Genomic DNA, 16,070 nt, shown 5'->3' with positions numbered 1-16,070 from the left:
ACAAATAGCCTATAAACACCCGTGCTTGAATCAGCCTCACTCCAACCTTTGACTGTAAACACACAAGGGTACTGCTACAGTAGAAACGGATACTCAGATAACACAATCAACTCTTTCACCTACCCGAAGAGGGACAGTCTCGCTCAATGCCAGCCGTAGGGATTCATACGCCACCCTGAATGACGGCCAAATGACGACACCGGAAGTAAAGGCGGTGACTCGTAACATCACCCACTCTAAACAACCCCTTTATAGACGCTACTGCAGCTCACTGATAGGAGCAACTTAACAAGTAGGCGAGCCAACCGCATATAGGCGGGACGAATTTCATTGGACCTGCCACACTTACATTGATTCAAAAAGCATTCAATTGTTTCTAAAATGAGTTACAATTTCTCTAACGAAACAAATTAATATAAAATTTGAGTCATACCAATGCTGCATCCGAAATCGCATACTTTCGTAGGTAGGCGAAAAACAGTATGTGACAACAGAAGTTTGTCCAAATTCACAGTACTCATAAAAGAGAAAATCTGAAGTGCATACGATGGACACTTTACTATCCCATGAGGCCACAGGAGAGGATTTGTGAATAGCAATCATAGACAGTAAAAGATAGCAATCTGATAGCAATGAAGCTGACGCTGGTCGGTCACATGATAATGACAATTAACATGGCGAATGTAGTAACGTTAGGCTACGTCCAAATTACATTCATAAACTATACACACACTCATACTATATATAGAACTTACTTTTTTAGCGGTCGTGAAGTAATTACTTATTCAAAATAAGTACTAGGCCTAGCAGCTACCTACTCGAGAGAGTAACGTTAGGCCCTATGCGATTTCGGACGCCAAAGTGCGCTTGTGATACACGCCATCAACTTTTTAGTTTTATTCAACCAAAACCTTTGTTTTAGTTTAATAAAAAGAGGACACACAATATTACATAAATATTGACTGTTTTAACAAGCCTCGATGAGCTTTCATTTTGCGGTTGCCAGATGTAAAGATTTAAATCCCCCAATCAGAGCTCTTCTCAGAACATTTTCTGTCCGTTGTTTTACTTGAGTCCTGGCGCTCTCGTGAACTCACGTCAGTGACCCATGCGGAAGAAAATAAATAGTTGAATAAAGTCGTTTTTTTTTTTTTTTTTCACAAAAAGTATTCTCGTCGCTTGATGAACTTAAGGTTGAGCCACTGTAGTCACTTGGACTATTTTAACGATGTTTTTACTAACTTTTCTGGGCCGGCAGATGAAATTACATAGAAGCCTATGGAGGAGTGAGACAGCTCTCAGATTTCATCAAACATATCTTAATTTGTGTTCCGAAGATGAACGAAAGTCTTACGGGGTTGGAACAACATGAGGGTGAGTTGACAGAATTTTCATTTTTGGGTGAACTAACCCTTTAAGGCATTGTTGTCAGGGGTTTATTTTCAAGATGTTTGTGATGTGGCAGGCTGGTCCTCTCCGCATACCTTCATTGGGTTCACTAGCCTGGAGACTGAATCTACCACAGGCTCTCAAGTGCTTCTCAAGGGCTACTTTCCCATTGCGTCAACATTCTGACGCAGCGTCTCGTTCTCTTTTCAGGGAACCAGGGTTATAATCGTAACCGAGATGTTTTTTTTTTATTATAATAAAAATAATATAAAAATAAGCAAGCACATAGGCTATAGTCCACTTATACCAAAATTATGTTACAACTATTTTCCTCGTGTCACGCACTGCAAGAATACCTGTACAACATTCATAACTGAAAAAATGCAGCATTTGTTAATCAGAAGAGTGAGTTTTGTTTTTAGTTGTTATGGAGGAAGTTTCCCGTGTGGTCTATAAGTGTTATAAGAGTTGTGAACCAGTTTGGAGGGGTAATATGTATTACAGATAACAGAACATTTTTATGACCTTCTTTACAATATAGTTTCTATTGAATTAAGTTTTATGATCTTTCTGAACCCACATCGGCATAAGCTCGTGTAGCCTGGTAATATGAAGGATATGAGAAAAGTACAGCACCAAAACACATTTGTGGTAAATTATTCAATTAAAATTTGATATAGAGATTAGTTTTAATAATGATATAGTGTTAGCCTGTCAGAGAAAGGATAGTCCAGAGAACTGATTTCTCTGATCAGCAATAGCTGTCACATTATTACAAATACAGATTATTACAAATATTACAAATATTTCAAAAACAGAAAACAGACTCCACACTGATCAACTTAAACGTTAATAGTAAATGTGAATTTGCTGAGATATTAATGCCACTGTTCATATTCATTTTCAGTCTGTATTTGATAGATGTTTTCCGTAGCCATCTCTCTGTTGTACAGGCCCACACTGCTGCCAGAGTTACTGTAGATGACAGAGTTCTCGGAGTTCTGGGTTCTGAGGGAGAGAAACATGATAAGAAACATCGTGCTTAATGACTAGCGATGCCCATGATATGATCAGGCCTCAATACAAACATAAAATGTGACCTAATGGAGGGATGTTCTTTCTTTGATGCTGACTGTGGTATGTGTTGCATTCTTCATATCATTTTTTTATTTTATTTATAATATGCACAATAGTATTGCTTAAATAATTAAAAGATAGACTACCGTACAAAAGTCTGGAGTTGGTACATTGTTTTTGAAAGAAGTTAAATCACCATCATGTTCAGGCTTCATTTAATTCAGTGGTTCTCAACCTCTCCTGCAGGGACCCCCTGACACACCATGTTTCTGTTTTAACCCTGAAATGGCACACCTGATTCAATTAATTGAAGGCTTAATGAGTAGTTGACTAATTGATCAATTAACTAATTCCTACTTCCTACTCTAATAATGACTCATTAAGCCTTTAATTAATTGAATCAGGTGTGCCATTTCAGGGTTAAAACAGAAACATGGTGTGTCAGGGGGTCCCTGCAGGAGAGGTTGAGAACCACTGATTTAATTGATCAAAAACAGTAATATTATGAAATATTATTACAAATTAAAATAACTGTCTTTCTGTTTGAATATATTTTAAAATTCAATTTATTCATCTGATGCTAAGCTGAATTTTCAGCATCATTACTCCAGTCATCAGTGTCACATGATCCTTCAGAAATCATTCTAATATGCTGAGTCTCAAGAAACATTTCTTTTTATTATCAATATTGAAAACAGTTGAGCTGCTTAATATTTTTGTGGAAGCCATTATACTTCCCCCAGGATTCTTTTATGAATAAGTTTAAAAGAACAGCATTTATAAAAACATTCTATTTGACATTTTATGAAATGTTTTTGTAACAATGTAAAAGTGCACTGCCACTTTTAATTGGTTTAATGGGTCCTTGCTGAATAAAAGTATAAAAAAAATCTTACTGACCCCAAACTTGTGAACACCATTGTGTAAAGTGAGTAGTTTTATTTTAAATAGGAACATTTTAGCATTTTGTCAGCATAATGCAAACTGTAAATCTGTTTTTAATCAATATAATTTTGGAATTAATGTTTTTAATCATTCTAAATTAAGCATAAATACTAGCACTTGAAGGATTGACTTACATGTCTAACGCAGCTCTGGTTTTCTTCTTTTGCTTCCCTGAAAATAGAAAACGACAATTCCATTTTATAAATAAACGCAACGAGTTTTGCAGTTAAATTTTAAAGTGTGAAGTGCCAGTTTGGACTCACATAACAGAATGCCAGCAATGACTATCAAAGCCAACAGTAACAGGAGGACAGGCACAATAACTGCAGATTTATTTACCTTTAAGAAAAAAAATCAGTATCAGGATATCAAGTCATTATTGATTGTTTCAAACCGTAAATCAGGCTTCCTGTTATGGTGAAATACTCACACTCTCTTTGTGTTCCACAGAGGACGAATTAGGATACTTAACTGAGGTTTCTGCTTTTTAATGAAAAACACAATCAGCATATTTGCAAATACATACAATATGTTGCAATACAAAACAATTTCAAAGAGCACAGATCATCAGCTGTGTTATACCGTATGTTGTGCTGGAGTTCCACAGTCCAGAAGTGCTGCTCTCAGGAGCATTTGAAGAACTGACGAATGAAGAAGTCTCGTGTGTTTTATTCGTTTCTAGTAAAAAAAGGATAGTGTCACATAATGTGTCTACACTAACAATTTAAATGTCTTTAAATAAAGCAGAGATCTTTAATGACTAAATATTTGTAAAATATGCAAGCGCCAAAATCTCACCACTTGGTCATTATTAGCAATGATAAATTATAGATAATGAAACGTTTTTTTTTTTTATTGTAAATGAACATTTTGCTTCAGTCATTATAGATTCACTGCCAGGGTTAAAATCATAATACCTCCTGATGTTTCAGTGGTCTGTGATTCAGGGGTTATAAGCCCAGAACTAGGGGTTACCAAAGGCTCTTGTGTGGTTGGACCAGGTGCTTTGAAACAGGATGTAGAATTTTCCTTTTTTTAATGTTCAAACTCTCACATGAGCACGAGCTATCAGAAAACTGCTAAAAGCACTGACTTTACACAGAACTGATCTCATCTGCGATGACCGAATGATGGCAAATAATGTCAAACTTGTCACCATCACCAAAAACACTTCCTTTTTTAGACTTGATTATCAGTACTTTTTTGGTTTTGTCTGGTATGTTTTCATGATTCAGCCATCACAGATTCACAAAGACAGTATACATCATAGATATTCACATAGAAACACACACAAGTACCCTCTGCCATGACAGTGGTGAATACTCCTGTGATTTCATGCTCAGATATGCTGCTCGACGGGGATGTAGTTTCCCATGTTGTTGGAATAAGTGCTTTGAAGAAAGTGTATTTCAATGCAAAACTGTAATACTTTTTAAAATATTTAAAAAAATATTTTTTTATTGATCTTTTTTAAATCTGCACTACCATTCAAAAGTTTGGAGTGTGTAAGATTTTCTTAGAAGTCTCTTATGCTCAACGAGTCATTTATCAGATCAGATTCATACAGTAAAACCAGTAATATTGTGAAATATTACAATTTAAAATTAATGGTTTTATTTTATTTACATTTTTATTTTAATATATTTAAAATAAAATCTATTCCTGCAAAGCTGGATTATCATTACCCTAGTGCTCAGTGTAAAAAAAGTAGCTTCCTTACATTTTTTTAAATACAATCAACTTGGATGTTTAAGTCATTTCAACTTAAATTACATTAAACTGACTTTAAAAGTGAGTTGAATCTTGTAACTTATAAAACAAGTAGAAAATTGCTTAACTTATTTTTATGAGTTAAAGCAATGTAAAAACATATGTTGTCATAACTTATTAATCATATATTTTTACAGTGTGATCCTTCCGAAATCATTTGTGCTCACAATTTTTTTGACAGCATTTATTTGCAATATTTTTTGTAACAATTAAATGTCTTTACTATCACAAAAAGTATTTTAGTTTTTTACTTTTATTCCTTTATTTAAAAAAAAAATCTTACTGACCCCAAACCAAAACAAAAAAGCCAACAACATTTGTATTAAGTATATAGGGATTATGGCTTTGCTTACCGTCATCAACAATCAAATGAACGTAATACATCTTGTCATTAAACCATCCAGGAACATGTATACGGCATCCATATTTGCCAGAGTCTTTTTTTTTTATGTTAAGGATTGTCAGAGACACGTCTCCATGCGATATTTCTCCATCCAGCTGGTATCTCTTAGATATTCTCCTCACCACTTTATCCCCATCGCTTCCAATAATTTCATCACCACAACCCATTGTGGGAATGTCTCCTCTTATCCAGCATATTTCACATTTTCCATGGTATCTGCTGTCATATTTGCATGGCAAAGTGACACTCTCACCCTCGAAACTCTGCACGATGACGTCGCTGCATTTACAAACTGAAAGAGAGACAGTGACTTTATTTAAATAACCTTGAATTTGAAATTTAGATCATCAAATAATCAAAATTATTGTAGATAATTTGGCTTGATCAAATAAAATAATCTTAAGGGTTACTGCAAAATGAAATAGCCTATACATAAAACATAATATTTTAAAACATCAAATAAAAAATGTATTAAAATATGTATATATTACATTCTACTCTTTGCCACAAATTACTGATTGTAAGCACATCTCAATATAAATGTGAAACTCACTCGTCAGATAACAAATAATCCAGGATGTAAAGAACCAGCTGTGAAGATCAGTCATGATGGAAAGGTTTTCTCCCTGAAAGCAATGCTCCAGACTACCTCCTCTCTCTTCTTATATTGTTTCCCTTTACACGGAAGTCAACATGCACATGACAAATTCTCAGCTTTTCTTCAATGTGCAAGCAGACTTCTTTTTAAAGTTTCACTTCCATATGTGGCCTACTACTCTGTGGTCAACTTCAAATAACCAAAAGAGAGATTTGTGAACTGAGAACATAATATATGATCATCTACATGTACTGCAAAATCACAAAACACACACTTCTACAAAACATCACATGTGGGTTTTTACTTTTTTATTATTATTAATATTTAAGTGTTTGTACATCATTGGAACTTTTCGGTTGATATGTTTTTGATGTGACTGCTTTGAACACTAGAGGCCGCTACTGTACCATGGTGTTGTGTGGTAAATCAGATTCCGTTTCCAAAGAAATGCTCAAAACTTTAAGCCCACGTGGAGTTTGGACAAAGAAACATTCAGTAATTGATTTCTGAGAAGGAGATGCATGACTTATGATTAGAGTTAGGCCTATATTTTGTAAGCTTTTTTCAAAAAGACTTGGCAAATGAAGACACAGGCTTACAAACATATTACAATGAAAAAGTAAAACGACAACATATTGTAAATAAGTGATCTCAGACTTAGATTAATAATCAATCAATTATTTTATAATAGGCCATAAATATTAGCCACTGAGAACAAACCCCAAAAAAGGCAAAAAAACAAAAAAAAAGTCCACATCACCATATACATGTGGTCCATGACCTCAAATATGACTATCATATCCGTGTGTGGTTATTGTTGGGCTTGGGAGATCTGGCAGATTTTTAACTTCCCCTGTTGCTGGTGCGCTCTCTGAAGCGCCGCAGTCCTGAGGGCAGAGCGTTCAAATGGATGTGTTAATGCACAGTAAGCAAAACAGGCCATGAGTCACCTCTTTCACTTCCACTCAGCAATGAAGACACATTCTGAGAGCCAAACTTAACACTCTGCAGCACGAGAAGTAACAGAAGTTTCCACACAGCCATATGGAACGAGCAAGCGTTCTTGTTCATGCATCTTCTTGTTCATGCATAAAATAAAATGCTCAGAGTACACTTTTCAGACTGTATAATGTTGGGTAAAGGCTTATTTGGGTGAATGCGACAACCTGCCAAGATATTCACTCCAATATATATATATATATATATATATAAATTTTAATTACCAATGTGAGTTCACGCTGCTCCCGTGTCACGGTCGTGGTGCTTTCATGAACACGTGTTGGAGATTGATATTTTGTAAATTAAGTGTTTGTAATACACCAAATGCTCATTTTCATATCCGTCTCTTCATAAAATTGAGGTTAAACCACTGGAGTCACATGGATTCATTTAATGACGTCTTTTCTGAGGCTTGAAAGTGGTAGTTGCATAGACTGTCAATGGAGGGACAGAAATCTCTCAGATTTCATCAAAAATATCTTAATTTGTGTTCCGAAGATGAACGAAAGTCTTACAGGTTTGGAACGACATTATAGGGTGAGTAATTAATAACATAATTTTCATTTTAGGGGTGAACTATCCCTTTAACAAAATATATTGCAAGAAAATGTATGAATTATTTAAATTTGTACAATACTGTTGCTAGGATTTGCTGTACTGCCTCTAATTTAAGTTTGTGGAATTAAAAGATAATGTATTACAGTAGTGTTTTAATTACATTGAGAATCACCACTGAGACCAAACAAAAACCTTAATAAAAAGTAAGGCCTGGTTTCACACACAGGGCTTACATTAAGCCAAGATTAGGCCTTAGTTCAATTAGGACATTTAATTAGCTTTTATTAACATGCTTTAGAAAAAAAAGCATTACTGGTGTGCATCTTGAGACAAAACGATGGACATATTTTAAGATATGTTAGTTTAAGTTCCTTTCAGTTAAAACATTTTAAACATGCATTTTTGTCTGGGACTAAGCCTTGTCTGTGAAACCGGGGGTTAATGACACATTATAATAAGAATTCTAAGCTAAAATATCCAAGTCACATTGGAAAACAAACTTAATTTTCTTAATGCAAAATATGATTTCTTAGCTTCTTTTTTTAGAATGAATTTGGAATGAAATGCGATCTGGACATGTTCATTAGAGGTTTCACCCATTCACCCATTTATGCTACAAGTGTTTAATATTTCTCCAGATCTAGACCATTAGATGAATTACTTGCTAATCTACTTACTGAACAGAATTGCGATGATTAAACCCGGGATGAAGACAATGGCTCCCACTCTTACAGTATTTATGACAAATGCGTCCATTGCTTCCTAAAATGACACACCAAGTAATGAGTGAAACACCTTAATCATGTCCAAAACAAATAAAATCAAGATGCATAATACATTTACATACATTACTAACAACACATTGAAGCCAAAATATAGACTGACAGCAAAAGCAGAACAGCTAATGTCTGTCTCTGTCTTTGTAAACAGATGATTGCAATACCTCAGTATGGACCACTGCAACAGGTTCATCTATGTAGATGCCAGTAATATCTGAAATAAATAAATATGTTTACATTTACTCTGACAGATATTGGCTCATATTTCTGAATCTCTTTCAATGTTGATTAAGTGTGGTCATGATTATATTCATACCTGCAGTTATCTTTTCTGATGTGATATAAAGCTCAGTAATGAGTGTGGTTGGGTCTGATGCATAGTATACTGTGTGTGAAACAAAAATGGTTATTTTATCTCATATTAACTGGTAATTCCTATAATATACATTATGATTAATAATACAATAAATCAATGTATTGGCTAATAATGAATTATTGATTCATTATTGAAATTAATGAATGCAAAAGGACAAAAAGTAGTCCAATACTATAAGGACAATACAGTAAAAACAGTTGGAGTTAAACTGTTCAAAAGAACAGCACTTAGAAAATAGAAATATTTTGTAATATAAATGTCTTTACTGTCACTTTTGATCAATTTAATGCATGCTTGCTGCATAATATTATGACGTTCTTTGTCAGGTTGTCAGGCAACCATGTCTATGTTTACCATGTCCTTGGATGTACGACCTCGGACATCAGCAACAAAAGAAGCAGTTCTATAATTTGCATGGTTAAACATCTAGTTGCATTACCATTGTTTTACCCTGCTCAGAACAGAGCTGTGGCACACTTATTACTGAAAGGTTTCATACCTTGCTTTTCCTGCTTTGCCGTTGTAGGGACCAGCTGTGTTTCTGAGATGACTCTCTTTGGATCCAGTCCTTTTATGGAAGAACATACATACTATACATCATCATGTCTGAGCATAACAACATTGATACAAAAAGATTAAATTGAGTGGTTACTCACTATTGCTGATAAACAGATAAACATTGTGACTAATGTCATTGAAAGGTCCAGGGATCTCGATACGGCACACGTACAACCCAGCATCCGTATTTTGAGCAACCCTTATGGTAAGGGAAACATCTCCTCGGTCGAGTCCACTGACCAAGCTGAATCTATGTGACTCTCTGTAGTTCACTTGCAAGCCATCGGAGGAGATAACAGTGTTCTCACAATGGAACCATGACTGATGTCGCCCCCAACAAATGTTCAATAGGCCATTGGCGTTAATGTCGTATTTACATGGAAGAGTGACTGTATCCCCAACCTGTCCAAACACCAGTTTTGATGATTCGCTGCAGGCTACAACACAAAAACAGAGAGAAGTATCAACACTTGTTAGTTTTAGGTAACAAAGTATTAGATTCCTCATGCATTTCACATATTTTTTCCCCTTATAAAGGCATAACTTTCACTATGGGCAACATATCAAACTAATCAAATAAACTTGAAGTGAATCCACTTTGTAAAAAAAAAAGCACAAGATACACAATAATACATAGAATATTATACACAGACCACAAAAAAATATAATTTTCTTGTTTTTGTAGTCAAATATCTGAAATTCTCAAAAACAAGAAACATTTAAAATACCTTGTAAATTGTGTATGACCCATTTGATCTTAAATTAAGTTTCTTTTTTGTATCCCTTAGGCATTTTTACTTCTTCTTTTAAGCATACACTTTATTAAATGTTGCTAGGGTTATGCTTAAAATAAGAAACAAAATTGTAAAAGAGAGGTAAAACATGACAAAAGATACTGATACTATTTTTGCACTGCACAGGAATGAAATATAGTATACAGTATTGTACATTATAGCACTACTGATAGAAGTATTATTTGTACTTACTTGCTACATGTATACTTGTTGAGATAAATAGAAAAACAATCATTTTCTTTGCTGTTGTACACTCAATAAGTCACTAATTCATGTGTGAATGGCTCATATACTAAAAATACAACTTCTCTTTTCCACGATGGCTGTTCGCCAATGGAAATAACTTCAACGTGCTATTGGTTCCAAAGCCAGACAGAAGATGATCCTTGCTGTAATTGTTTATGTGATGTATATTGTTCAAAAGTTTGTGGTCAGTATGACTTTTTTTTAAAAGAAATTAATTATTTTGTTCAGCAAGGCCTCAAGAAGCAAGAAATAAATCGGTAAAGGCATGTTACAAAATATTTCCAATAAATGATTGATCAATAAGAGACTACAAACTTTTAAGAGAGAGATACTGGGAAATAATAATAATCTTTAATGATGAAACATGTGACTTAAGTATTATTTAAAACCTGTTGGAAACTTTTCTCACATGTCATAGTTTACATGCATGATAAACAGGTACTATTTATTAATAAAAGATGATTTAAAGATCAACGGTTAGCTGTCATTCAATGCTTGTACTGAATGTGTAATCTTTATATTTTAGTTTCCAAGAAAGCAGCATTATTTAGTGAAAAAAAATCCCCAAATTTTCCCTTGCGGCTCAAAGTATGTCTAATTTAACAAGATTAAAAAGAAATGCCACACATGTCTACAAAACCAGTGTTCCCCTACCATTGTTTTAGGGGGGCGGAATAATCCATGTTTTAATTTTAACAGTAAAGCTCATTGTGCAGCACGTTATTTGACAAAAAGTTTATTTAATTTCATATGATTAAAATTGATGATAAATGATACAATTTGTGTTTTATGTCTTCGTTTTATTACCAGAAAAAACACAACACAGAGTTAGTGAAATTTATTTTCATATATTTTTTTTAAATGTCGTATAAGTTTAATGATTCATAATACATTATTTAAATTAATTAGACACCCTTTTTGATTGCTAAAAAATGTACACCATGTATCCGTAACACACCCGCTGCGCAACACTAGCAGTTTAAAAAAAATCCTAGGGGAAACACTGAAAACCCTCGTCAACTTCCTTTTTAAGGGGGAATATTTTAATTTATTTTACACTGACCATTGCTGACAATACAGTTCCTGACAGGCTATTTCAAGTCTAGACAGTCATATTTTCCTTGAGACTGGAGGCTCAGTTTGAGGAAAGTTGAAGTAGCGGATTGGCAACGCTAACCTCATTGCAATTCAAACAGGTTTCCATCTTTCAGTGTCAGAGTTTCTTCATGGCTCAACCAGACACAGACCCCAAACTTCCATAAGCAACAGTTCTGTCACAAATGTACTGCAGCAGGAGATGCCAGGCTGCAATAAAGCACATGAGACAGAAGTAGAGAACTGCATCCATCTTGTTTACTGTTTCACTTCCGTTCTCACACAAATCATGCCATTACATCACTTTGAAATATAGTCACAATATAATTCACGCATGAACACAACAACGTGTCCTATCAGCTTGAAAATGTTCTCATTTACGATGTTCATCTTTCCATATACAGTATATTTTTTTCAAGTAGGCTACCCTCTTACTAAGTCAAATGCAGTGAACTGAAAAAGAAAGCCATGGCATCAGTCGTATAGGGTAGACTGGGTACAGTTGAGACACTTTTTGCGTTTTGATTTTTCACACAAAAATAGATGCTGAAAAGACGTGAATTTCCACATGATATGCCACATGACATTTCATGAGCTTGTAGACTAAGATATTATCAATCAATATTACTCATAAGTAGTTTATATTTTCCACAATTAGCTCATAAAAATAAGGTGCTTTTTGTCTCAACTTTGTCTCAACTGTACCCATATGTGGTACAGTTGAGACAGTACCATGGTACAGTTGAGACACCCATTTTTAATGATGTAAAGGTAACTAATCGTTCATTGAAAATATAATAAATAAAGACAAATAAAAAAAATAACAATTGGGCAACATGTTTGTTTATTCATCCATTCAAATTCATTAATGTTATTTAAATTAGCACTGGTTAAATTTTATAAAACAGAAACAATATATTTTATATATTCATAAATAATACACAGTTTAATTATCACAAATACCAAATTTTTATTTCATTTGCAGCTTATGCTGGCTAATTATGACATTTAACCTGTTATCATAACACTGAACAACTAAACAGTGTGTTTCCTAATAGAACTCTATCGCGGGTACAGTTAAGACAGTGTGTCTCAACTGTACCCTAATGGCCACCTCGCGCATTTCTCTAGATTTTGCAATGACCATGCCTGAAACAATCCCATGAAATATGCCCGTTTTTAGGGCACAGAATAACGTTTGTGATTATACCAGTTACGTTTAACAGTCACATAAGGATAATAAGCTATTCATTGTGGAGTGTGCATGGTGAAGTGAACGTCTTACCTTAAAAAAAAAACTTTTGCCGATATCTTCGGAGCGGAGATGCGTCCATTGATCAAATTTCCCACGACCAAAGAGGACACTAATACGCATGTGCACAGCAAAAATCACAACTTGTGCTGGCTGCGCACGCAAGTTATTTAAGGTGTCTCAACTGTACCTATGTCTCAACTGTACCCAGTCTACCTACATTGCTGCAAATAGGTTTTTACAGAGACTGGATGTTCAAGTTTATTAAACTAAACGGTTCTCAAAAGGGGGTGCAATAAACTTCCCTAATTCTCAAATCTCGCTTTTTACACAGTAAAATTCACTAGGTTCGTGAGTTTGTTATCAATTTATCGAATTTACCTCCCCTTTCTTGTGTGTTCCATGGGTGGAGATTATTTAAATGAGTAACATTATGACTTAATAAGATCTGAAAAAACCATGTTGTAGTCCAAACAAGCTGTTCATTGTAGTTCTTAAAAAAGGGGATTCTGTGAAATAAATGTTAAAGCAGCACTAAATAGGAATTCCGTTTTTGTCAAACAGCGACCCCTAGAGTCGCTGTGGAGTACTTGTACTGTCGTGAATAGCACTCACGCAGAGATGGCTCGCACTCAAGGGGGTAATCCACCAGCCGGAAACTGAAGTCTCCCCAGGGGCCGCCATTGGCTAACAAGCCTTCACCTGCTGTTAGCATCCCATTGACTCCCATTCATTTTTGCGTCACATTGACAGCGAATAACTTTACATCTGAGGCGTTTAAAGACTCCATTTGTCCATTGTTTATTTCTAAAGAAACATGACAATGTATAAAAGGCCCCATTACCTTGTATCTTACGTTACCATAAAGTCAAGGGAGAAGCCCATAGAGTGTCATAAAGATGCTCCTGCTGCTAGCTCATGGACAGCTAATACTCACGAACTCCGGCTCTGCAAGATTGGGAAGGGAATGATTCAGATTCCTCTTGGCACAGCTACTAGAAGACGTACAAGTTGCTCACGTCACAACTACGTCTTCAAGCTCAGTTTGAGCATGCGCAGTACGCTTGGCAATCAGGAAGTGAGTGCTTCTAATTGACTTCACTTTTCTCGTTGAAGTCTATGGGGTCGCTGTGTCCATTTCTTTTACTGTCTATGCTCGCACTCACGGCCGGATCCCCTCCCCCTGTACACCGGTACCTGTTCAGTAGGATGGACGCTGTAACGATTGGAAATAAGGTATGGCCCCTTTAAGAGCTGCGCGCGCCCAACACCACATGTATACGGCGCCGGGTTATTTCTGTTTGATGCTCATTTTATCAGAATTTTATCAGATCTGTTTTTTGCCGTAAAGCAATTCATTACCTCGCGAGACCTGATATCACACGATACTTCCTAACACTGAGGACTGCCCGCCGGGCCCGGCCGTGATATTTTTTTTCACAGGATGGTAGGGGAAGACTCATGAATATTCATTAGGGAACTCATCCCTGATTGGTCTTAACCCCAGTGACGGGTAGGTTTAGGGGCGGGGTTAGGGGTAAGTCATCAGACCCCCAGTGACGGGTAGGTTTAGGGGCAGGGTTAGGGGTAGGTCATCAGACCAATCAGGGATGAGTTCCCTAATGAATATTCATGAGTCTTCCCCTACCATCCTGTGAAAAAAAATATCGCGGCCCGGCCCAAAGTAGCAAGGGTGGTTTTGCGGCTCACAGGCACCAGAGGGGTGCGAGATGACCACCATTCAACACGAAATCAGTACATTACAATGACTCCAAAGCTGTTCGGTTAAGGTAAAAAAGTTACTTAGTTCACCTTTAAGCTTTCAGCTTTGTAACCTTGCAGATCTTTATTATGCTCAAACAACAACGTTACACATTAACTAAAGTTGAAAAAGTAGAAAAGCATAATAAAAGCCTATATTAATAAAAGTTGCAGCATTGATAACAAGTTTCTGCTCTCCTGGATGTTTCTCAGCGCGATCTCCGAGTGTCGTATGTGTGTGTGTGTGTGTGTGCGCGCGCTTCCATAAAAACAGTGCATAAATATAGAAAGGTGATTCAACTGACTTGGAACTACCTGTGCATTAAACCGTTTTACTGCACACCTTCCATCCAATCAGAATAGAGTATTCAGACAAGCCATGGTATAAATATATATAATTCAACATTTTTAAGACACGTTATTTTCTCTCATCATCCCTTTTTTCATACTCATCCTGCTGAGCCTTAATCCACTTGTGTTCTATTGAAGTATGAGTCTGGATCTCAGTTACTTACGTCATGATGTCCTAAACCCCCTTTCTTCTTGAATTCCTGGCCTCCCACTGACAACTCATTTTTTGGATTTAGGAAAATTCAGTTTTTTTGCTTTATTGCATGGTTATTAGTATTTGAAAGATTTTCATGCTCTCTGACAGAAAAAAAACCCCTCTCTAACTCTAGAAATCAAATCCAGTATTAAAATGAAGACAAATACTGAAACACGACTTCTGAACAGAGACATCAGCTTATTCATTTGTCTCATGTTCTTGGGCATTACTGTTATGGTGCTGCTTACTCTTTTCATTTTACTTGGGAGACAATTCCTCTAAATGATTCTGCCAGCTTGGCCATTCGCCTGGCTGGAGGTCAAAACAATCTAAAAATCCTATATGACATGAAATCAAAAAGGCACTTAAACAGTTGTTTAAATGTGACGGCTGGAAGGGTAAACACATGGTCCACGGGGGCATTCATTATAATCATTTTTCATGGAACTGGTGATTATTTTGTGTAACCCCCAGTCATTTAAGAGCTCTCTTTTCATTTTCTGTAATTGCCAGTAGATCTGGAGAGTGCTCCACAAAACCACGAGGGGACTATTTATATTTTGTAATCATTAATCATATTGTAAGGTAATATAACAGGATGAACCGATCATAATCAGTTCAACTTACTCAGTGGGAGAGTGTTATTTCAGTGGCATATAGTTTGAACCCCGTAGTGCCAAGAAAAGTTGAACACAAAGTCTCGCCGGGCAGCTTGTCGTAATTGTATAATGTAATAACAGATGCAAGTAAACAGGTTTATTTCTAATCTTGTAGACATTAAATGCTGCATGCACCTTCTGCTTTCCTTTGAGGAAACAACCTAGTCAATATGTCTTAAATGCAAGCGCACTCTGGCGTGTGATTCAATTTCAATCAGCTCTTATCTGCGGTGACTGCAGGTTGACCACCATCCAGAAAGACAC

The 16,070-nt window shown here is 35.8% G+C and overlaps 2 protein-coding genes across 7 annotated transcripts; both read right to left on the bottom strand.

The window, feature by feature from the left end:
* Nucleotides 1–2,208: 2,208 nt before the first annotated feature.
* Nucleotides 2,209–6,242, bottom strand: havcr1 (hepatitis A virus cellular receptor 1). Of its 5 annotated transcripts, none has more exons than XM_056262043.1 (9): nt 6,138–6,242; nt 5,535–5,876; nt 4,710–4,802; nt 4,329–4,415; nt 3,994–4,089; nt 3,842–3,894; nt 3,675–3,750; nt 3,546–3,582; nt 2,209–2,397 (listed from the first exon to the last, which is right to left on the bottom strand). In XM_056262043.1, the coding sequence occupies exons 1-9, from the start codon at nt 6,190–6,192 to the stop codon at nt 2,268–2,270; spliced, it is 969 nt and encodes a 322-aa protein (XP_056118018.1). In that variant the 5' UTR covers nt 6,193–6,242; the 3' UTR covers nt 2,209–2,267. The 5 variants fall into 5 exon arrangements, with proteins under 5 accessions (XP_056118018.1, XP_056118019.1, XP_056118020.1 ...); XM_056262044.1 differs by having other exon boundaries at nt 3,842–3,891; XM_056262045.1 differs by lacking the exon at nt 4,329–4,415.
* Nucleotides 6,243–6,789: 547 nt separating this feature from the next.
* On the bottom strand, nt 6,790–10,613 carry havcr2 (hepatitis A virus cellular receptor 2). Of its 2 annotated transcripts, XM_056262041.1 has the most exons (7): nt 10,439–10,613; nt 9,551–9,889; nt 9,394–9,462; nt 8,835–8,888; nt 8,683–8,732; nt 8,417–8,501; nt 6,790–7,069 (listed from the first exon to the last, which is right to left on the bottom strand). In XM_056262041.1, exons 1-7 carry the CDS (start codon nt 10,479–10,481, stop codon nt 7,026–7,028), a joined length of 684 nt encoding a protein of 227 aa, XP_056118016.1. In that variant the 5' UTR covers nt 10,482–10,613; the 3' UTR covers nt 6,790–7,025. The 2 variants fall into 2 exon arrangements, with proteins under 2 accessions (XP_056118016.1, XP_056118017.1); XM_056262042.1 differs by lacking the exon at nt 8,835–8,888 and having other exon boundaries at nt 8,683–8,734; nt 9,405–9,462; nt 10,439–10,611.
* Nucleotides 10,614–16,070: the final 5,457 nt, after the last annotated feature.

Source organism: Rhinichthys klamathensis, unplaced genomic scaffold (assembly GCF_029890125.1).
Source record: "Rhinichthys klamathensis goyatoka isolate OS25496 unplaced genomic scaffold, OSU_Roscu_1.1 h1tg000191l_1, whole genome shotgun sequence".
NCBI classification, from domain to species: domain Eukaryota; kingdom Metazoa; phylum Chordata; class Actinopteri; order Cypriniformes; family Leuciscidae; genus Rhinichthys; species Rhinichthys klamathensis.
The sequence above is the reverse complement of the archived record's forward strand: the minus strand, read 5'-3'. Positions and strand labels throughout refer to the sequence as shown.